This window comes from Leptonychotes weddellii, chromosome 4, assembly GCF_054177405.1.
Source record: "Leptonychotes weddellii isolate Sample4059 chromosome 4, ASM5417740v2, whole genome shotgun sequence".
Taxonomy (NCBI): domain Eukaryota; kingdom Metazoa; phylum Chordata; class Mammalia; order Carnivora; family Phocidae; genus Leptonychotes; species Leptonychotes weddellii.
Genome location: NC_138372.1, coordinates 130,580,404 through 130,590,141, shown reverse-complemented (window position 1 = coordinate 130,590,141; position 9,738 = coordinate 130,580,404). Strand labels below are relative to the sequence as shown.

The following is a 9,738-nucleotide window of genomic DNA, read 5'->3' as shown; positions in this document are numbered from 1 at the left end:
GAGAGAGAATGAGAGAGAGCACATGAGAGGGGGGAGGGTCGGAGGGAGAAGCAGACCCCTTGCTGAGCAGAGAGCCCGATGTGGGATTCGATCCCAGGACTCCAGGATCATGACCTGAGCCGAAGGCAGTCGCTTAACCAACTGAGCCACCCAGGCACCCCTGTTTTTCCTTCTTGATTAATATATTGCAAGTCACTCTGGATCAACCTCAAATTCTTTCAAGAATTTAAAGCTATTTTTATAATTTAAGACATCCATGGCTTCTTTTCCAATTCAGTATTTGGCAGTGTTCTGGTAGAAGCCTCCCAGAAATGTATGTGTATTGTCATTTCAAAGTGGTCTCTTTCAGAGCCTGACTGCTGTGGAAATTTAACTTATCATGAATCATTTATTATTACTTTTTAAAGATTTATTTATTTTAGAGAGAGAGCATGTGTGTGCAAGTAAGGGGAGGGGCAGAGGGAGAGAATCTCAAGCAGACACCACCCCCTTGCTGGGCGCGGCGCCTGACTGGGGGCTCAATCCCACAACCCCAAGATCATGACCTGAGCTGAAACTGAGTCAGAGCCTCAACCGACTGAGCCACCCAGGCGCCCCTTATTATGAATCATTTAAATGAGTAGCACTTATTGCTAATCCTTTGCTAGTCTAAAAAAATCTATATGATAAACCTCAAGGATGCCAGGTGGTAATATGCAAATTTTAAACATACCATGGTGTACTATACTTTAAAAATACCACAGAGTTTAGAATCTAATTCACTGGATAGAAGATCTCTGTTTCAAAAATAACTCTTTTCATAATTAGCTATTGTGATTGTATCTTAGAGTATCACAGAAGCCCTTCGAAATACCAGTTCTCTTTAGTGGGGCTTCAATCATGAATCGTGTGTTGAGGTGTGGCCCGTTCTAGAAGTCCTAAGACAATACCTTTCCTGAAAAGGGCCTCTTATGCCTGTAATTGAGGTAGCTACACAATGGGGTTAGACTGTCCCCTTTAGAAATCCCATTCCAGAGTAGTACATCTAGATTCTTTTTCTCAGACTTCCACAACAAATATATACTTCTGGTAGATGAACATGATTCTGAAACGGGGCTTCTACCCTTTACCCAATCAGGCAAACTTAGGACTCAAAAAACTGTGTGTGTGTGTGTTTCTTTTTTAAGGTTTATTTATTTTAGAGAGAGAGCGAGCACGGAGTGGGAAGGGGCAGAGGGAAAGGGACAGGGAGAGAGAGAATCCCAAGCAGACTCCCTGCTGAGCACAGATCCTGACACACATGGGGCTCAGTCCCAGGACCCCGAGATCATGACCCAAGCCAAAACCAAGAGTCAGACGCTCAACCGACTGAGCCACTCAGGTGCCCCTATTCTGGCAATTTCCAAACACACACAAAAGTAATAAGAACAAAATGACTATCTATATCATCATACTTATTCATTATCAACATTTTGCTAATCTTGTTTCATCTCTTAGACCATTTTTGCCTTAGAGGATTTAAACCAAATCCCAGACATCATATTTTTTACCCACAAATACTTAAGTGCATTTCCTGGATTTTTAATGTTGAAGTTACAAATTTGAGATAAAAAAATGTTAAGTTTATTTTTGTTTTGTGTCTGAAATTAGCACTGTTCTATTCCAATTAGCTTTGTTCCATGTTGATACGTTTAGTTTTCCTACATTCACTTTTGTCTCTCCTTAGCTGCCACCAAAACTGTTTTGTTGTTGACATGGCCAGCAGTTACATGCTGGTCCCTTTATAAACACAGCATGACGGCTGCACAATTTATGGGTATATATAAGTGATTTAGAAACTTTGCTCTCACTGACTGTTTCTCTTGGTAACCAGATCATTAGTGTCAGATTCTTTAGGCATGAATCATCACTTTCCCGTTACAAGCTCTCCGAATTTCTGCAGGAACAGAGTGGATACGTTGTGTATAGGTTAGTAAAAGGAAACCGGATCATTTGGGTAGACCGAGGCAAACATGATTTAGATTTTATCAGAGGAAGAATTATTCTACTTCACAATGTAGTCCCATGTGTGTTTGTGCTCTGAAACTAGGATAAGCTGGCTAGTTTTGAAAACATAAATACAAGAATGAGGTCATTTGTGGTAGTTTCTGCTTTACCTCTATTCTCTGTAATACGGCTGGCTCTGATTCAGTGACTGATAACCTTTTCAGCCGAACTCCCACCTCCATATACAGCCATTGTCAGCCCTGATGCCAGTGGTATTCCAGTAATAAACTGCCGCGTGTGCCAATCTCTCATCAACTTGGATGGCAAGCTTCACCAGCATGTGGTTAAGTGCACGGTTTGCAATGAAGCTACGGTAAGTGGGGATTTCCCTTAATAAAGCATAAATTGTTATCTGACATCTTGTCTCTAAAGGAAATACTCCAGTAATGTTACTTAAAGGTAGATGTGGGCTGGATATAGATATGGCCGTATTTTCTCATCCTTTCTTTCTTCTCTCCAGTTCTCTTTTATCATACAAAGATGTCTCCAGGTGTTTAAGGCTAATTCCATTATGAAAATTTCATGGTTAATTTAAATATAATGCCATTTGGCTCTTTTTTTTTTTTTAAGATTTTTATTTATTTATTTGTCAGAGAGAGAGAGAGAGCACAAGCAGGGGGAGCAGCAGAGAGAGAGGGAGAAGCAGACTCCCCGCTGAGCAGGGAGCCCGATGTGGGGCTCGATCCCAGGACCCCGGGATCATGACTTGAGCCGAAGGCAGACGCTTAACGACTGAGCCACCCAGGTGTCCCGGCTCTTTACTTTTTAACATGAGACTGACCCTAGTCAGGCATTTATAATTATCCTTAGTGTCTATCACATCACAACTAAATCCATTTTGATTTTCACAAAAATGAAGATATGCCAAATTTCACTTCAAATGTGGACTTTGTACTTACTATGTCGAAAATTATTTAAACCTGCTTTACATCTGTAGGATGTCTGTATGGTTTTTCTGGACTTAAGATTATGCATTTATTATTGATGTCTGTGCCAAAGTGTTTACAGATAGCTTGGTATTTTATTCTATTTGCTTGATAGTAATTTAGAGAAATGTTCAAAAAATTTGAAGGGCACATTTTTTTTTTTAACTGAATCTGGTGAAGAACAACTACATTTTAAGTAAAATTTTTAGTTTCAAGTAATGAACTGGAAAGTGTATACTAGTTAGATTAAATATATTTCTACTTTTATGGTTAGGCTTTATTTTTATTTTTAAAATTTCAATCTCTCTCAAAATCTGCAATTAAATATCAATTGTTGGTATTTGTATATTTTTCCTTTCCTCAAAAAAAGTCAGCCAAAGATTATTGTGTCTCTAAGAACCATGAAACATGTATACTGTGCTTTATATGTTTTATAGGAAAGTCATAAACTAAAACCTTAAGTCATGAAGCAATATATTTCATTGCAAGTATGGATTTTTTATAAGGGACGTCATTTGGAGATAAACTTTACAGTGTAAATAGAGGCGATGCCTACAGAGCCAGCTATTTTCTTTTTAGGTTGAACACTTACTAGCAAACTTAACATTAGCCTCTGTAGCGCTCATTTTAGAGTTAACAACCAAATAAGAGTTGTCAGACATAGATGGCTATTAAAACAACAACAACAACAACAACAAACACCCAGTACCTGAAAGGTTTCATTTTTTTGTCCTGTTCCACCATCCCTACAAACTTGTTCTTTAGTGAGTATAAAAACCTTTTAAAGCTTTATATTTACCCTTGGAAATAAACAGAACAGGCTATGGATTTAGCCAACAGCCTCAATCTGGCTACTCAGAAGTGATGAGTTCGTTTTTCCAGAACAAGAGGATTTGGGTACAAATAAACTACTTTTGGACATAAAGAAAATTGTGCTGACACTTTTATATCATTATAACTCCTGCTAAGTAAGGAAATATAAGTATTTCTCAATATTCTAGAGAAAATGAATAGTACCTAATTAGATTGCCTTGTGTGGAATCAGTTATATTACAGGGAAGGAGAGAGGGGGAAAATGTGTGTGAGGAATGCTTTAACAGATGACTTGCCAATGTTTGCAATATAATTTGATCTTGAATTTATGAGTGAAGAGGTGTTAGGCAACTAGCAGCTTCTCTGGAGAAATTCTCGGTTGAAAAGAACAGGTAAATGGACCAGGATCCAACAGAGCAGCTTCTGTTCACTGTCACTGTTCCCTGTTCAGTTTCACTGTGGTTCATTCTCCTCATGTCACCTAAAACAAGAGATCAGTGTGTCTGTTCTCCTCGGCAGCCACCTCTGATAGGAACCTGATATTCCTGAGGAGATTAAAAAAACGAAACATAGCAAAGCAAAAAAAACTAGGCTAATGAAAGTCCTTCTTATTTCAGTAGATGGAATTGGGAAAGAAAAGAGAGAAGTTGGGGGAGAGAAAAGATGGACAAATTTTAGCAAGGCTTAGAGAATACAGAATTTAAGGTTAAGGGAGAAGCAATTTCTAGGGCAAGTTAATGGAAAAGTTGAGAAGTCCTGGAGGAGGAGTGGAACTAATTGGCTGCATGATTGATTATGAGTCTGAGATCTGGAGACTGATGGACTGGGGTTTGAATCCTAGCTCTGCCACTTGGTAGCTATATCCTTGGGATTTAGCTTCTCCACACTGTGGTTTCCTCAAGTAGAGTGGTATAATAATAATATCTACCTAATAGAGTTGCCCTTGGGATTACAGGGGTAAAGTGCCCAGCACAGCACCACTCACATACAAGTTCATTTTACTAAGTAAGAATATTAAAACTTATGCATAAGGACAGTGCCATTTTCATCCCCATTTCCCTGCAGATCAGACATGACAAGGCATGGGCGGGCAATAAAGACCAGTTCTTCTAGTTCAAGTGCCTTGCTTTATAAACGAGGGAACTGAGGTCTAGAAGTAAGGTGGGAATAAAATTTTTAAAAGTTTGTCATTTGCCAAGTACACATTTACTTAATGGGAAAATTTGGATATACAGGAATTAACCCAATTTCTGGTTTTCTTGATATTTTAGATTGGATAGGAACACATTCTGGATGTTTATAAATCTTAGATATTCAGATTTTATCTGTTATATAGTTTAATAAATTGTTGATGACTTATTACTAACTTTTATATATTTCTAACAAGATTGTTTACTTAAATTTTTTAATCTTTTTTTTGAAATGTGTTACAGATTCACAGAAAAGTTACAAAAATAATAGTACATATTATGTACAGAGAATTCCCACAGACCCTGTACTCACATTCCCCAATTGCATTAATATTTTGTCACATTGGCTTTCTCTCTAAATAAATAAATAATCTTTTTTTTTTTTTTAAGAAGCCTTTAAAGTAACTGCAGACCTGGGTCTCTTCTACCCCTAAACATTTTAGTGTGAATTTCCTTAAAAAAAAAGGAAAAAAAGACATTCACTTATATAATCACAGTACAATGATCAAATGCAGGAAATTAACATTAATACAATGGCTATTATCTGATCTTTGGACCTAATTCATATTTGCTCAATGGTTCCATTAAAAAAAAACACACAAAAAAACAACAGTATGGTCCAGGAGTCAATCCAGAGTTCCATGTTGTATTTGGATATCAGTATGTCTCTTTAATATCCCTTAATCTGAAATGTACTCTTTCTTTGTCTTTGATTGCCTTGACATTTTCCAAGAGTACAGGCAAGGTGTTTTGTACAATGTTCCTCATTTTGGGTTTGTCTGGTATTCCCTAATAATTGGATTCAAGCTATACATTTTTGGTAGGCATGCCCAGGAATGATGATCTAGTCCTCTCATTGCTTCATGGGTTATTTACTCTAACAAGCCTAAGTCCTTATTTATTTTATTTTTTTAAAGATTTTTTATTTATCTATTTGACAGAGAGCGAGAGAGAGCACAAGCAGGGGGAGCAGCAGAGGGAGAGGGAGAAGCAGGCTTCCTGCAAGCAGGGAGCCTGATGTGGGGCTCGATCCCAGGACCCTGGGATCATAATCTGAGCCAAAGGTAGATGCTTAACCGACTGAGCCACCCAGGCGCCCTGCTAAGTCCTTATTTAAAGGAGTGTTTTGTGGGTTTTTTTGGTGTTTATTCTTGCTTTTAAATTTACTGTAAAGTTTAAAAAATGGTAACATTAAGAGTTATTGCAAGTTGTTTGTTTTTTAAGTTAAAAGATGTAATAAAATTAATCCCTTCTTATATTCTAGGCAGTAAAGAAAAGTTCAAATTTGTTATATACTCCTCTTTGTCCACTATTCCTAATGAGTTTGCTCTTCCCAAACAGGTGTAAGAACCTTTAGTGAATATTTGCACCTGGTAGGACAGATAGTTGGCTTTGGTCTTAAAACTTTAAAGGAAAACAATTCTTGTTGTGAACTTAAATTTTCTTCTCATATTAAAAGGGCACTGCAAACTAATTTTGAAATATGCCCTTCACAATTACATCTCAGCAGCCCCCAAATTTCATAGAGTGCTTGCCAACATTTGAGCTATTTAAAACCACTTATGATGCACTTTTCCTTAACCTGTACTTTGGTACAACTATGGGGAGCCGAAGTTTTTAAGGAATCATTTCCTTTTTATATACAAATAAGCTTTGGCAATCTGTCCTTTGGTTAATTTGCTGTGTTTGCATTTTCTTCCCTTATCTAGCCAATCAAAAACCCCCCAACAGGGAAGAAATATGTTAGATGCCCTTGTAATTGTCTCCTCATTTGTAAGGACACATCTCGGCGAATAGGATGTCCGAGACCTAACTGGTAAGAGATAAAGATTCATCATTCATTTATTCATTCATTTGTTCATCCAACAAGTACTTATTAAAGGCTCATTATGTGCCAGGCTTTGTTCTAAATAACCTTTGTCCTCAATTACAGGACCTAGATTATTATTTTTTCTTTGTTAAACGGAATGATGTGATAAGTTTGAAATTAATGGTCACAAGTATTCATAAGATATAATATTCTTGAATGAGTAGTGAAAGTTTTCTTGATGTTATATAAGTACTTAATGCACTCTAATAAATTGTGACTCCTTAAACTTATTTAAAAGTAACCACTTATCCCCATTGTTATATATACAGTGAAGTTATTAAGAGCACTTGTAATAAGGGTATTTATAAGATCTCTAGTTGCAACCTGCAGGCCAGTGTTATCTGAGTGAATAGAATAAACCCATTCTGTAATTCGTGCAGTCAGGTGTTTAAACACCTGCAATAAAGGTGTTTCCAAGAACACTATTTGCAAGCCATTTCAGATGTCTGTTCTATCAGTGAAGGGAGGTGACACCCAACTGTAATACACACACACACACACACACATATAGTGATTAAGATCAATTCAAATAAATATGTTTCAAAGAAAAAGAAATAAAACCCCAAAAGTAACCACCTAGTTTACTTTTGATTTAATTCATCTTAACCTGCAAGTGTTTTAGTCATCACTGTGTACCTCACTGTGTGCTATATGAGTCTTTGCTGAACATAATCTATGCAATAAATTCTGGAACTATTTGATAAATGCCATTATAGATGCGCCTAGATAGAAGTATATCTAGGCTTTCACTGTGTTTTTTCTGTGATTTCTGGCTTTTTGACCATTAAAGGAATCATTTGCAACCCCATCTGATGGAATAGACAGAAAAGAAACCTCCCATTTTCCTTTTTGTCCAACTCTGGTTAAATAGACATCAAAGAATACCAGTCTACCCAGAGAAATTTGGCTGTGACTCAGCACTTTGGTACCTTCATGGCACACACATATTTGCTGATGCAGAATATTTTAACTTGTGTAGTCCTCCACCAAACTCAACTTGTCTTCCTAGATAGGGAATGATAAAAAATTTCTAATTTGAACTTGTAGGAACTTGGAAATAGCAGTTAAATGGTTCCCAAGGCCATTGATTAGAACCAACACCATAATATATGGTTTCCATCACAAATATTAAAAAACTGTCATTTTTTTTGCTTTCAAAATTGCTGCTACTTTCTGTGAATTTGGCTTCAAACCTGACAATTTATAAAACAAGTATAATCTATTTTCAGTGCTATGCCAGATATTACAGGTTTTGCCCTCAGTGCATTTGTGGGATAATGAAGTTGTTTCCTTTCTCTCTCCACAGTAGACGCATAATTAACCTTAGCCCAGTAATGCTTATTTCTGAAGAACAGCCAGCTCAGCCTGCACTGCCAGTCCAGCCAGAAGGTACAAGGGTCGTGTGTGGGCATTGTGGAAACACATTCCTGGTAAGTAACCACATATTTGTCATAGTGGCATCAGTCTGTAAATGTAGGTCATGATCACATAGATTTGACCACTGCTCATGCTCTTCTAGTTTTATCCAAGCGCAAATTAACCAGACGATTAAAAGAAAGCCTTTTTAAGAAAGACAGTTAATCACAGGTTCAGCTAGGATGTCCTGCATCTTTCGTGAATTAGATAAGAGGTGGATCCTCTGATTGGTTCATTTGCAAAAAGGGACCTCTCTGGGTAGACTAATGGGAAACAGTGCCCTTTCCTTCTGAACTTAGCAACATGGGTATCTTGGCTTGGTGAGTGGGTGAATCTAAGCTTTACTGTCACCTCCTCAGCAGAAAACAAAGTGCATAGTCTCATGTGGTGGCCCTGCTTTGTGGTTTCTAGATTCAAGACAAATTCTTATTATAATTTACCAATTTTTTTCTGATTTTTAAAAAATTAAACGGTGTCTATAATTAGATAAACTACTTGGAAAAAAAAATAAGAAGGTGTAAGTAGTTAGATATAAGCAAAAGCTACAGGAGTTCTTGTTTTACTGCTTTTAACTTTAACCCTAAGTTTGATTTTTAAAAGTTGATTTCATAATGTTTTACTCTGTCAGGAAGATTTTCTTTTGTTATTCAGCCATCACAGGAGACAACAAATTTTCCTTAGAACCTAAGTATTAATGAAAACTTCCAGAGTGTGAGCATGGGCAGGGCTGAGGTCACAATGGTCTTCCACTGCAAGATCTGCTGTCTTGGGATAAACTAAGAGATGAACCCATTTAAGAAAGTGTAGATGATTTGCTTTTTTTCCTTCTTTTAGAGTAACTCATGTACATAATTTCAATGTCAAATAGGATTATAAAGCTTATAGGGAGAATAGTGGTCATCTCTAAATACCATCCCCCGAACTCTTTCAGCTGCCCTCCTGGGATTTACCTACATGTGTTTAAATTGTTTGCTTATCCTTTTTTCTTTTTGTTTAGGCAGTTTTAGATATTACCTATTACTCTGTACAATGCAGGTTGAGGATTTAGCACTCATAACACCCTTTCCCCCAATCATTGTCCTTCTCTCGACTCCATGATCCAACTAGAATTTTAGTATTTTAATTCAATTAATGCTTAGTGTTTACCTTTTTTATAAGATTAGGTAAATTATGTTCACAGCTGAGCCAAGTAGGATACTATATTTCAGTACCGTATGGTCTTTCAAAATTTTTTGAATTTGTTAATTGTCTGTCCTCCTTTTGGGGTGCTTGGCTGGTGGTCTACCCAATCAGTAGAGCACCCAAATCCTGATTTCTGGGTCATGAGTTCGAACCCCACATTGAAAATAGAGATTACTTAAAAAAAAGAATAATTGTCTCTCCTCCTTTTGAATTTGTTTAATTGTCTATGTACAAATCATTAGTTCTTCCCATACTCTTTTAAAGAACTATAAAATTACTATCAATATAGTCAGACACATCAGGGAATCTATTACTG

The 9,738-nt window shown here is 36.9% G+C and overlaps 1 protein-coding gene across 1 annotated transcript in view; it reads left to right on the top strand.

The window, feature by feature from the left end:
• PIP4P2 (phosphatidylinositol-4,5-bisphosphate 4-phosphatase 2) overlaps positions 1-9,738 on the top strand; it is a 57,178-nt gene that overhangs the window by 21,263 nt on the left and 26,177 nt on the right. Inside the window, exons 2-4 of the mRNA XM_006742782.3 lie at positions 2,190-2,338; positions 6,664-6,770; positions 8,131-8,254. Coding sequence (XP_006742845.1) covers positions 2,190-2,338; positions 6,664-6,770; positions 8,131-8,254 — 380 coding nt within the window. The remainder of the gene's footprint in view (positions 1-2,189; positions 2,339-6,663; positions 6,771-8,130; positions 8,255-9,738) is intronic.